At 46.2% G+C, this 13605-nt stretch overlaps 1 protein-coding gene and 1 long non-coding RNA gene across 2 annotated transcripts in view; one reads left to right on the top strand and one right to left on the bottom strand.

The window, feature by feature from the left end:
* ERAP1 (endoplasmic reticulum aminopeptidase 1) overlaps nucleotides 1-6617 on the bottom strand; it is a 45701-nt gene extending 39084 nt beyond the window's left edge. Inside the window, exons 1-2 of the mRNA XM_044265105.1 lie at nucleotides 6326-6617; nucleotides 706-1249 (exon numbers count right to left, since the gene is read on the bottom strand). Of these exons, the coding sequence (XP_044121040.1) occupies nucleotides 706-1232 (527 nt within the window). The 5' untranslated portion in view covers nucleotides 1233-1249; nucleotides 6326-6617. The remainder of the gene's footprint in view (nucleotides 1-705; nucleotides 1250-6325) is intronic.
* A 568-nt stretch (nucleotides 6618-7185) lies between these two features.
* LOC122900965 lies at nucleotides 7186-11894 on the top strand. The gene is made up of 3 exons (XR_006383340.1): nucleotides 7186-7217; nucleotides 10913-11035; nucleotides 11528-11894. It is a non-coding gene; the product is annotated as an uncharacterized LOC122900965 (long non-coding RNA).
* Nucleotides 11895-13605: the final 1711 nt, after the last annotated feature.

The following is a 13605-nucleotide window of genomic DNA, read 5'->3' as shown; positions in this document are numbered from 1 at the left end:
TTCTAATAGGTTCTACGGGGTAAACAGCATTCTCCAAACATACTTGGAAGTCTTAATCCCTTGTATCTGTGAAAATGACTTTGGAAAAAGGGTCTTCGCAGATGTCATCAAATGAAGATGAGACCATGAAGTTGGACCTTAGTCTAATAAGACTAGTGTCCTTAAAAGAAGAGGAAAACTTGGGGAATGACCACATGATAATAGGCAGAGTCCAGAGTGATGTCGGTAGGAGCCAACAATCGATGGCCTCCACAAACTAGAAAGAGGGAAGGAAGGGCTCTTTGCAGAGATGTAGAGAGACCCTAGCGCTAATGATCCCTGGATTTGGACTGCTGGCCCCCAGAACTGAGAGAGCAGAAATTTCTATTGTTCTAAGCCACCCAGTCTATGGTACCTCATTATAGCAGCTCTAGGGAGCGAATCCTAGGCCAGGAGAATTAAAAATGTTTATTATATATCAGAATTCTAAACAAATAAACAAATAGGCACTTTGGCAGAGCTGAAGGAAAGAAAACTGATTAAAACAGAATGAAAAAAAAATGAGATCCAAAAAACAAAGAAAAGAATCTATGGGCTATTTTTAGCTACAGAAATGAAACACAAAATCAAAACATTCAACCATCAAGGGAGTGTTAAGAAATAATCCATATGAAATAGCACGGGCAGCACTTGGAGTTAAAAAAAAAAAAAAATAGAAAGAAGTACCTCACTTCCCCTTCCTTGGTCCTGTAGGTGCTTTTATAAAATCCATTCAAATGCTCAGAAAGATTGCCAGAGTAGTCGATGACAACTGTGTACGGGAGTCCGACAGCCAGAGGCTCGGGAGCCAGAAGTGCGATTTGCTCGTGAGGCGGGTACTCCAGGACTCTCAAGGGTTCTGCAGACAGCCTCTCTCCGACTCTCTTCTTGAGGGTGGCCTTAGATATTTGCAGGAGGTGACTATGCAGGATGATGGTACTCGTAGGCTGGCTGGCTGTGATTTCTATTTCCGTGGTTCCCTCGAAAGTCAGAGTGGTGAGATTTGCATGGATCAGGAGATTGTAATGCACTGGGGTGATGTGCTCAGGAAGTCGCATTTTCTCCCAAGGGAATGGAGTTCCATTGCTAGCTTTTGGAGATGAGGTGTCACTGCTCTGACACCACGAAGGAGTTGACACAGTTAAGAGAATCAACAGTGAGGACGGTAGAAATGGCACGGTTACTGGTGGCCATCTGATGAACAGAGATAACATCTTCTTGCTCCAATTACCTAGTGGCAAAATATATAAAAGCACCCCCCCAAAAAAATTGAGTCACTAAAATATTATCAAGACAGCAAAATTTCACAATGTATCTACCCAGGATTAACTGATATAGATACAAACTTCCAAAAGTTCTAGGTCTTTACCTGAAAGTAAAATGACCTTCCCTATGTTATTGATTCACACAAGAAAGAAGTTACTGGTTAGCAACAATCTTCACACCTATTAAAATGTATCATTTGGCTCCCCAAGTTTAAAAGACCTCTATTTGTCAGGGTTCTTGGTTGAAAGCAATAGAACGAGCTAAGTAGTTCTCCAAAAGTGTCACAGACTTGTCAGGACACTTGGGAAGCCAGCCACATGAAAGAGGCCAACATGGACAGCCAGAACCACGTCAGAGAGATTGACCTGATGGCCACGCCCCACGACCCTGGGCCTTGGAGGAAGCTGCCCTGCTGTATAGGGACTAGCTACTGGATGCTGCCGCAGCCACTGCCAATGTGAGGTCCCTACTGCCCTTGCAGCTTGGCAGGACTTTGTTCAGGTGAGGTAGGGTATCACACCACCAGTCTGGGAGGTGGGAAGAGCAAGAATCTGGATTTCACAGCCGCTGCAGTCAGTAGAGGACAGTCTGGCTCCCCACCAGGCTTCCAAATAGAGAATCTGTCACATACAGGAAGCATAGGCAGGAGACACAGATGCTGAGTAGCGGGGGCGGGGGGGGCAGGTATGCATTAACAGTAACCCTTAATACCAGCGGTATCTGTCAAATGTCATGCCAAAAGTTCATCTAGTATGTATTAGCCAGGGAGGACTTAAAGGGTTTATGGTGATTTTCACAGCAATAGTTTGTGTCAAACATAACAATCTCCTGGATACCCTCTTACAATCATCCAACAAAGACATGTTGGGGGCACCTGGGTGGCTCAGTGGGTTAAAGCCTCTGCCATTGGGCTCTCTGCTCCGCGGGGAGCCTGCTTCCCCGTGTGTAGGTGTGAGGTGTAATAATACACAAGACAAAAACCCCACAATCAAGGACTTCAAAATCTGGAAAGGCAGAAAGCATTCATACACAGATGGCAGAATGCAACAGAGAAAGCATGAAGCATTCTAAGAATGATAATGACAGATACTGCTGAGGGAGAAGGGAGTGACATTGCTGCACAGAGACTCTGGGGTGCCTTCAACGGAAGACCAGCACTGGAGCATGGTTTGGAAGGATGGGTTGGGTTTGGAAATGAAGGGAGGGCATTTAAGACACTTTATTTTGAAGGTCTGGGGACACAAAAGGAATGTGAATTTTAAGGGAGCTGGCAACCATGGCTGAGAACTGAACATTTCTCTCTCTTAGACAAAGACATTTCTCGAATGGGTGTTTGCCAGGAGGCATCTGTTAGATGAGTCCTGGTAAGCGGTCTCCATTCCCTCAAGCTCCTTGGGCTCCTGCACATATAGATCAGATGAGAAAAGTAGTAATGCTACGGTGTGGCCCATGGGATTCTACCTCTATGTCAGTGGTTCTCAACACTGGCTGCATATTACATCACCAAGGAAGCTTTCAAAACGACAGGGGCCTGGGTCCCAGTCTAGAATAGTTAAACTGAAATCTATGGTGATGAGGTCAGGGAACCAGAATTTTTAAAAAAATCTTCCCAGAGATTCTACTGGAAAGCCAATCTGAGAACCTTCTAGATAATCCTTGCCAAATCCTGGTCTTGAACCCTATGTGGAGGAATACCACTTCAAGGTAACAACTGAACTGATGTGCTCTCCCAAACCCTCAGTCCCCATCCTGCTCCCCTGCTAAAGGTGCCTACATCCCCCTCCCCACAGAGCAGACCTGGAGGCAAACAGAAAGGAACCCAGTACAGTAGAGACAGTCAAGTACAGAGGCACCATAACCTCGGTTCAAAAGTCTTCACCCAGACGAAAGGGAAGAGAGAATTAAAGTTTCAACAGGGAGGTTTTTTATGTGCTTCTTCTTTTTGTATGTGTGTGTAGGAACCAACTAGAGGATGCTTCTGGCCATGGAGAACTGAGCGATCTGAAGACGTATGAAGTTTAAACATCAAAATCGTAAAGGGTTTCCCCTTTTACTTCCTCAGGCAGAATTCTAGGGCAGAGGCAAAACGATGGATTTCCCTTGAAGGTGGGACATGAGAGATAAGGGGAACTTGCGTGAGACTTCCATTTTGAATTTCTGATGGTAGTGGCTTTGTGGGTGCAGCCCAGGCCCCCAAGAAGGTAGGGAACACCATGAAGGTGGTAGGTTCAGGCATGGGAGGACCCCAGAAGTCCCCAAGTGTTCCCAAAAGTCCAGGAGGAAATCTAAAAATTCCAACAGGTTCTGAGCTGACAGCCAGGCCTAGAGGCTGCTAAAGGAGTTGGCAGTGGGACCCATGTCCAAGGCTTTGCAAGGTTGAGTCCATGAGGAGACGAAGTCAAAGGGAACACGGCTGTGTCTCAAAAGAGGACAGAATGCCAGGAAACCACAATGGAACATGTAACGTGTATGGCATAAATGTCAGAAGACTTATACTGATATGTAATACATATTACACTTACAGTCAGAAAAGAAAACCTGGTTTTGCTTTCTTGTTCTGCCACCAACTATGTGACCTTGGACAGGTTATTTAATCCCGGTTTCGTTCTCTTCATGTGTAACTGAGAAAATAATACTTCTATCACAGCATGTTGTAAAGTTAAATATTCTCAATCCTTCATTCCACAAATATTTACTGAGGACCTGTTATGGGCTTGGGATCTGGCTGGACACTAGTAATATAAGTTTGTAACCTCAGACTGCTTATGGGGCTCAGGGTGGGGAGGAATTTTTAACCGCGATTAGGGTGGTTAAAACACACACACACACCTCCTGAAAGAGAGTAAAAGGCCGAGCGATTTCCAACAGGGGCTCTTGGAGGATATTTTAGCTGAGATTTAAAGAACACATTCAAATTAGCTAAGGAAAGAAGAAGGTAGTTTAGGTGGTAGGTATTATAGAGGGCACAGCTTGCATGGAGCACTGGGTGTGGTGAAAAAATAATGAATACTGTTTTTCTGAAAATAAATAAATTGGAAAAAAAAAAAGAAGAAGGTAGTTTTCAGACAGAAGGGACAGCAAGCGTATTTGTAGGCACAGAGGCAGTAGAGAGGCCTGGCTATGAGGGTTGGGGAAGCTGAGGCACAGCATAGAGCAGAAAGACACCTCTGGAGGGGAAGATGGGGGCCAGAACACCACTCCGCTGTAGGCTTGTTAAGGAATTGGGCTCCCAGCCCAAGTGCAATGAGTAGCACTGGATGTCAAACTAGAAGGTCCTAGGATGCAGTTCAGAAACTACATGGCTCAAGAAAGGAGCTGGGGGATGGCCAAGAAACCAGTTAGAAAGGAGTCTAGACAAAGTAAACTAGTGGCTTGTACTCTGAGAGTGGGAGGGAGTAGGAGAGGGGAGAGACAGACAGATGGATGCACTCAGGCATCTACATTTGGGGTGGACTGGAAGTGCAGGGTGACTGAAAGAACACATCAGAAAGGCTGCCAGGTTTCTAGAATGAGCATCTGGGCAGTCCTAGGTGCCATTTGCCAAGAAGAAGACCAGAGGTGGGAGAGTTCTAAAGGGGAGGAGAGGGAATTGACGGTTCATTTTTTAAATATGTTTGTGATATCGCTGAGATATCCAAGGAAAAATACCAGCAGACAGATGAATACACGTGTTTAGAGCACAGAAATTTAAAAAAGTTTTCAAGGTCATTCCTGTCCTTTACTGCATTTCTTTAGTTTTAAAAAGTACCTGCCTTTGGCATCTGATTTTACTAAATAAAGCATCTCTTCCAGTCAAGGTGGTGGTAACAGAGCTCCTAACTTCACCGCCAGGAAGAGTTCAAGTTACTTTAGGAAATTTACTTAGTCCGCCTTGGATGATTATGACTTTTCTCAGGCAAGAAGGAGGAGGCAGAGGCAACAGATCCTGGATTAGCTCAGCCTTCCCTTTATTAGAACACTCCTCAATGTGGAATCTACCGCCAACAGGTAAGGGACTTTCTCCCAAAATGTTCTGAATGATGAAATTAACAGGCATTGTAATAGTTCGTCACTGCTGGCAAACAAACAAAAAATGCTAAATTAACCTGAATATTCTTTTTTAACGAATTAGAATTTTTTTCATTTAGGCCCACCTGAAAATGGGCTATGGTACCAGCACCATTCCAAATCCTTGGGAAAAGCAAAGCACTGGCCAAATTTTTAAAGGTTTTTGTTCTTGTTTTTCCTCCTGAGTTGAGAGCAGATGATACTCTGGGCATCTGCCAGAAAACTGAGCTTTTCTTACTGAACCCGACCTACACAAAGAACCTCCGGAAAAACGGCAAGGAAGGGACTGCTCTTCTCCTTCCATGAAATTACCTTGCAGGCCCCCCTGGCAAATAACGCACCCAGAGAGGAAACTTTAGTTTGCTCCAACAGTAGAACTTTATCTGAATAAAACTCAGCTAGAGCCAGAGTGAAGGGAAGACAATTGCTGGGAGTTTAAGTACAGAAGAAGCAAGGAAAGAACTGATCTTGGGGACATTCATGGACTCTGATCCTTCAACACGCCCAACCAGAAGTTAATGCCAAGCCACGTTCGCTTCTCGGCCAGCTATCCCCAAAGTACCCTTCTCAGCCGAACGCGCCGTCCTCCCGCCCCCTCCATCTGGCGCCACTCGCGAGGCGGGGGGGATCCGGAGGCTGGCAGGAGGCCAGCGGCGAGGCGCGCACCGCAAGGAGGCTCCCGCGGGTCGGGAAGTAGCGTGGCCGCGAGAACGCGCGGATCAGGCGCACTGGCCCTGAGCCCCCCCGCGTTCTCCCGCCCGAGAAGGACCCGAGCAAGGCTAGGCTGGTCGCCCAACACAGCGCCTCCCCGCGGACCCGGGCCCCGGGTACCACGACTCTCCCCCACCCGGCGTCCCCCCGCCTCGCTCTCCTCCGCCGCGTGCCACGAGTCTTCGGGCCTCCCCGGCGGGCACCCGGAGGTTGCCGGGACCGAGCCCTTCTCCAGCCCCGCGACCGCTCCCCGAGGGGTGCCCTGGGGACCTGCGCGCTGTACCTGGGGGGTGGTCTGCGACGCGACCAGCTCGCCCTCGCGCCGCTGCCGCCGGCCTCCCCTACCCCGGAACAGAAAGTGAAAGCGGAGCCCGGGCAGCGGCGCGAGCGCGCCAGGTGCGCGTCGGACGGGGCGCTCCTAACGGGCGCCGGAGAACCCCCAGCGGAGGCGGGAGCTGGGGAAGGAGAAAGCTGGCCGTGGGGGCGCGCGGAGGCCGCGGGACCCCGGACGGTAATTCACAAATGCGTGCTGCGCGCAAGGGAAACGGCCGCGTTGCAGTACGGGGGGGTCGGTGGGGAGGAGCACTCCTGCCCGAACGCAGATCATTCTGAGTGTGTCTTTGTGGCTGTAGCTTTCGACGGTTACCCTTCGGCGCAGCGAGGGCTTAGAAAGCGTTAAGAAGGGGTGGGTGTTGCGGAAAGTGACCCAGGCTGGACTCCAGCTCGCCCCTCCAAGGAGTCTGCACGCGCTCCGCGCCAGTTGGACTCAAGAGGTGTCCATCATCTCGTCTCTGCAAATGGGCTGCGAGCTCGTGGCCCGCCTCCGAAAGATACCGGAGCCGCCCAGCAACTCATTCTGGGAAATGCTGAATCCTTGGGCATTTAATAGAGGAGAGTTACGCTAGGAGGTGCTTCCGGGTAGGAAGGGGATACGGATAGCCTCCCAGGAACTTCCCCGCCACCCCCTAGGGACTCTCGGGCCTCCAAGATTTGATGCTCCCCACATTAAAACATTTCCTCTGCTTTTTCAAATCAGATAACCATTTCTCCGCTCCCCTTAGAACATGAAACTGGACTGAAATGTCCAAAAAAGCCCATCTTTTAAACAATTGAGGGTAAATGAGATAACAAGACAAGAAAACACAGGCTTCATATTGATCAAATGCTACAAGTTGGTGAGTGGACCAACACCTCCGGGATCTTTTTCTTACTGTACTCAGACTTTCTCCTCTCTTTTCTTTCCTAGCCTTCCCTTTGAGAGTTTGGGGTTTCAAGTCACTGGAACAGTATTTCTCAACTTTTATTTCTCAATTTTATGTTCGTTTTGAAAAATAACAAAGTATATTTTGTTCTGCATATTCTCTCCAGTCAAGGATATTTTGTAATATAAAAATAACATTCCGTCCCCAGCCCCAAACAGGGTGAGAGCAAGGCAAGTTGTTTTCTTTACAGTTCAGCAAGAAATGGGCTTTGGGATTAGGTGATTTTTTCTTCATTTGCAATTGTGGCAGGTGTGTCAGCCCATCGCTATAGCCTCCAAGGCCTCCAGATGTCAGTGAGTGATCTGCTTTGCTCAGATGAGAACTTCTTATGCAGTAAATTCATGCATGCTTTGTGGGAGGGGCAAATGGAAGATCTCCAACACGGCATATTGAACAATAGCAGGTGTTCCCTAAGAATCTAACAAACCCCTTAGCAGGAACTGTGATCACTTTCCAATTCACCTGTTCACTGAAAGCAACAAATAATAAATAAAGCCAACCTCATTTTGTGTTTAGTATGCATGTAATTAAAAAGATGGAAAAGAAGAATGAAATAGCCAAAATGTCCAGTGACATTTTAAAGACTAATGTCTATGTTGCTTCAGTGAGGGTTGAACCACAGAGAACAGAATCCTTTCAAGTTCTTTAATGAAAAAAGAATTTATTGCCGGCTTTTACATGACTTACATAATAATCATTCGGAAGTTTTAAGAACACACACTAGGGGGAGCTTCCAAGAACAATTTCCAAAGCCATAATGTAGAACTTGGCCACCATTGGAACTAGTTCTCTTGCCACAACTCAGAAGCCATCTGCTCAGTTGGGCGGCAGCTAGCACAGGGGATGGCTTCGGAACCATGTCATGATGTTACAGTCTGTCCAGCAAAATGAGTAGCTCAATCCGGGCCTCTCTCTGCACTTAAAACTCAGTTTCAAATTCAGCTGCCCTACCAGTGCTTCTGTTTGGTGGAGCCTAATGAACACCCAGAACCTAGGTGCAAGAAGATGTGGGAAAAGAAGTATTTGCTTTCCAGACTCTAAGGGGAGTGAGGAATTCTGATACAAGGTGGGAAGACATACTGAGTAAGCCAGTTACAATATGCACCATAAATATTAAACTTTATCGAAACTGAACAAATAGGGGCACCTGGGTGGCTCATCCAGTTAAGCAACTGCCTTCAGCTCAGGTCACGATCCCAGGGTTATGGAATTGAGCCCCGTTCCAGCTCCCTGTACAGCAGAGAGCCTGCTTCTCCCTCTCCTGCTACTCCCCTGCTTGTTCTCCCTCTCTGTCTGTCAAATAAACAAATAAAATGTTTTTTTAAAAAAGAAACTGAACAAATAAAAAAATTATAAGGAGGTCCCAAGTAATTTTGAACATCTTTATGGACAAAAAACAGTAATTGGAAAATTGATGGTAAATCTAATGAGAGGCATGGGACGCTTAGGTGAATGATGAATATTTATTTATCTCTGTGACATTAACACACGGCCAACCATCAAGTTATGATTTATTATCTCTGAATGTCTCTAGGGGCTTTTCTCCCCACTTTTGTCTGTTCAGCATGTGTTCTTCCCTTCCTGGAAAATGCATAGTTTCATAACTCAATCTCAGTCTAGGATGAACATAGCAACCCCATTCTCTGGCCACAGTGATTAGCCCAAGTGACATAGGCTGGCTGGGTCTGAGAACGCAGAAGAGGTTCCACAGGACCCTCCAAGACAGTCCTTGGCTTCATGCAGGTGAGAAATAAAAGAGAAGCCAAGAGGAAGTGAGAGCAGAATTTATTGAAGATGTAGAAAGACTAGAGATAGACCATCTGGGAAACTGGGTCTTTGCTTGGGTCTGGGGGTTTTACTGAGAATTGCAATCTGGTGTACATATCCTCCAGGCATCTAGGAATTGGTCAAAACAAGGGTGAGTGTTCAAGTGTCCCTCATAAATCACTTAGGCCCTGGAGCCAGGGGTCTTGGCGTCAAGGTGTCTGGAAAACATACAGGATGACCTCAAGTGATCACCCCTCAGATGTTATCTATTGTGCTGGAAGAGTCCAAAAAACAAAAAAAATCATTAACTCCTTGGCCTTTATAAGGAGGACCTACATTCACTCTAAGTCATATGTAAGGTGGGGGTGTAGGTCCTAGCAAGAAAAGAAAGAGGAAAAAGAAAAAAAATAAGGAGGAGTTCTTCATTTAGTCCCTTCCATTACCCTGTCTCACAAGGACTGACATGTGACAAAAGCCAGGGCAATAAGAGGACTTGCCCAGCATTGTTCCGGCTGATGCTGGCAGAGAAGCCTCTTTTATCTTTTTTTTTTTTGTGATCCCAGTGCTGGAAGAATAAGGCCTTGGACTTAACAGGGCCAAATTCCCACTGGACAATGCCTAAGAAAACGAACCCCATACCAAAGAGGACAAAAAGAAATAAGGGGCAGAGTTTGTGAGATCCCTTTGTCGTACATGTTTTCTGATCTCTCCCTCAAGGCCTGAAGCTGCCTCCTTCCTGAGGCTAGTTCTTCAGGCCTTTGCGCCATCCAGCAAACTTCCAACAAACCAGCTCTTTTTGGATTAAAACTTACTGAACTGGCTATCAGCGGCATGCAATTTTAAGAGAGGTAAAAAAATCAGTCTCAATTTTATAACCCACTAACTCCAATAGTCACTTAATGGAAGGTGTCCTTTGTGTCCCATGGGACATGCGAGCTTTTTTTTTTTTTTTCCTTCACTTCCCATACATTGTTTGAAGTTGACTGACCTAGATTCCAATGAAGCCTAAACCTGAACTATATTTTACATCAACCAACTTGATTTAAGTAATTTTGATAATGTCCCTCAATTTCAGATAAGCACCCCCCTAAAGTCCACTCCAGTTTTTTTTAAAGATTTTATTTATTTTATTTGACAGATAGAGATCACAAGTAGGCAGAGAGGCAGGCAGAGAGAGAGGGAAGAGGAAGCAGGCTCCCTGCTAAGCAGAGAGCCCGATGCGGAACTCGATCCCAGGACCCTGGGATCATGACCTGAGCTGAAGGCAGAGGCTTTAACCCACTGAGCCACCCAGGTGCCCCAGGTCCACTCCATTTTTTGACAGATTCCTTGATGAAGCTGCGAAGCAGAATCATCACATCTTCTCTACAACTGACTGTTAGATAGTCTGGAGAGCCCCAGAAATTTCACGGGCGATGCAAAGCAACCAAAGGAAAAGGACTGTGACACCAGGAAGGGAGGAGAGCCTATGGCTCCATGGGTCAGGCTTTGTTAAGTGGGATGCACGTACGTGCGTGTGTGATAGAGAGGGATAAAGAGGAATCAGAAACTTTTCCTACCATTCACACTCAGGTATATTTCTTTTACTTGCCTTTCAGTGTCCTCAAAGCTCAGTTCTACTGTAAATTTGAATGGCAAAAAATCTGCCCCAGAATCTGTCTTTTCAGACACAGCAAAACCAGATCAAAGCATTTAGAAATATGGCATACGAAATAATCATTCACAACGATGTTTTAAATCAGGGGTGTGTTCTGAGGATTGATTAACATCCCCCTTTCTAAACAATGTGCGCATTCAGCACAGTCTTGTCATATTCTGTGAGTGATATCATTGCCTTCCAGGACATCAGCAAAAAAATGAACACATAATAGACTTTCATCAGCCGTGGATTTACTATTCGCCGTTTTGACTCTCTGGGGGAGGATTCCATATCTAGAACTTGAGTCGTTGGTAATTTCCCTGAGGTATGCATTAGAATTATATTGGCCTGGGTGCCTGGGTGGCTCAGTGGGTTAAAGCCTCTGCCTTCAGCTCAGGTCATGATCTCAGGGTCCTGGGATCGAGTTCCGCATCGGGCTCTCTGCTGATCAGGGAGCCAGCTTCCTCCTCTCTCTCTGCCTGCTTCTCTGCCTACTTGTGATTTCTCTCTGTCAGATAAATAAATAAAATCGTTTTTTAAAAAATTCATTATTCTTTTTTAAAAAAAAAGAATTATATTGGCCTGATGTGAGAGGAGGAGCCCCTTGATCCTTGAGTGGACCTGCCCAACCAACCAGGCAGAATCCACACCCCTGTCCAATCCTGCTTTTCTCTGTTCATCATCACAGGCATGGTCAATTTCTGAAATAGCAAAAATCTGAAACAAACAAACAGAACTGAAACTGCATTTCTAAAATTTCATGAAGGAGCCTGAAGCTGTCACAAAGCCTTAAAACGCACTTTACTGCATTTTACAGGAGAGAATATGTACTCGGATGTATTTAAAATTGCAGTCCTGCAAAGCCTTGCAAAAATCTGCTGTTACAGACTTCTCTGCTGGCAGATCGAGAAGGAAAGCAGGCCTGGGCATTCGGTCCCTTGGGCCCAGCTGAAACGTGAGGGGAAAAGGAGGTTGAAGGATTCCCGATCATGTCCTGAGCCTAGATGAGTACCAAAGTCAAAGCAAGAAAAAGAGAGACCTACCCAGGAGCTCTGTGAAAACGGGGAGATGAGGCATAGAGTTCAGAAAGGAGCTCTCAAAGCAGGAGGAAATCTGAAACTGGCAAAAGCATGAATGGCCAAAGGCAGCACATCTCAGTAATAAAAACTGGTGCATTTTGAGCATTTCCTGTGTGCTGAGTGCTGTGCCAAACGCTTCAGATGAAATGCATCATTTAATTCTCAGGAACACTCTAGGGTATGTTCTGTTATCATTTCCAGTGAGAAAAACAGAGGCTCTGTAAGGTAAGTTACCACTGGGGTATACAGCGAGGCAGCGACAGAGCCAGGTGACTGGTAGAACCAGGATGAATTCTAGAGATGAAGTGCTTCTGCTTCTCAGAGCTCTCCTAGTGTAGGTTAACTTGCCTGCTATCTTGGTTTAAAAGGGATCAGTGAGGGGCAAGTGCGGTTATGATCTTGCCTTCAATCTAGTCACCGGAGCCATAAGCCATTAACACAACATTATCATCCCGGACCTCTGCTCCTTTACCTCTCAACCTTCCCCAGGCCTGTCAATATTACTTCCAAAGGGTGTCTTGAATCTTTCTCCTCCTCTTCATTCCAATTGCCTCCAGCCATCTCACCTGTGCTATTATAAATACCCTCTTAACTAGTACTGTAACTGCTAACTTCCTCTTCTTCAATCTGGTTTCTATACTGTCATCTGTCTAAGGTACCATCCAGGGTCAACTGGGGGCGTGGTTGGTTAAGCATCTGACTCTTGGTTTGGGCTCAAGTTATCATCTCAGGGTGGTGAGATTGAGCCCCACGTTGGCCCCACGTTGGGGTTCTGCACTCATTGGGGAGTCTGCTTGAGGACTCTCTCTCCCTTTCCCTATGCACTCTCTCTCTCCAATAAATAAAGATCTTTAAAAGAAAAAAAATGGAAGCAATTAATATGATGGGAGAAGGGGAGAGTATGTGGGGAGCAGGGTGGGGGCAAGGGTATAAGGAGGGGACAAGGAGGGACACAGAATCAGAAACATTGTCCAGTGAAAACATGGACTCAGAAACCTAAATAAAGTCCTGAGAAGATAGCATTCCAACTAGAACCAAACAAAATCCAAAAACTGGGTCTCAAGCAGAGAAGCTACAACTAGATTCAGCCAGGAAAACAAGCTGAGAAAGTGTGTGAATAGAAGGTACTGATGTCTTGGGAGGGGGTAGGGAGAGGGTAGTGGTGTTATGGACAGTGGGGAGGGTATGTGCTATGGTGAGCACTGGGAAGTGTGTAAACCTGGCGATTCACAGACCTGTACCCCTGGGGCTAATAATACATTATATGTTAATAAAAAAAAAAAGAAGGAACTGATTTCTTATATAGAACTTTAGATTTGCCTGTGAGTGGGAAGAGACAGGTGCACTTAAGAATAGGGTATTAGGGGCTCCTGGGTGGCTCAGTGAGTTAAAGCCTCTGTCTTCGTCTCAGGTGGTGATCCCAGGGTCCTGGAATCCAGCCCCGCATCGGGCTCTCTGCTCAGCAGGGAGCCTGCTTCCTATTCTCTCTCTGCCTGCCTCTCTACCTACCTGTGATCTCTGTCTGTCAAATAAATAAATAAATAAATAAATAAATCTTAAAAAAAAGAACAGGGTATTATGCCGTGCTATGCTATGTAACAAATTCAGTTGCTGCAAACAAGAATATTTATTGCTTCACAGTTTCTGGGGTTGTGGCTTAGAGGCACAGCTCTGGGTCTCACAAGATGGTAATTACAATGTCATCCAGGGGGCAGCTGGGTGGCTCAGTAGGTTAAGCGTCTGATTCTTGATTTCAGCTCAGGTTGTGATCAGGGTGGTGGGATTGAGCCCCATGTTGGATTTTGAGATGGGTATG

The sequence above is a fragment of the Neovison vison genome, chromosome 1 (assembly GCF_020171115.1).
Source record: "Neovison vison isolate M4711 chromosome 1, ASM_NN_V1, whole genome shotgun sequence".
In the NCBI taxonomy this organism is placed as follows: Eukaryota; Metazoa; Chordata; class Mammalia; order Carnivora; family Mustelidae; genus Neogale; species Neogale vison.
This window is presented reverse-complemented; position numbering and strand designations above follow the sequence as displayed.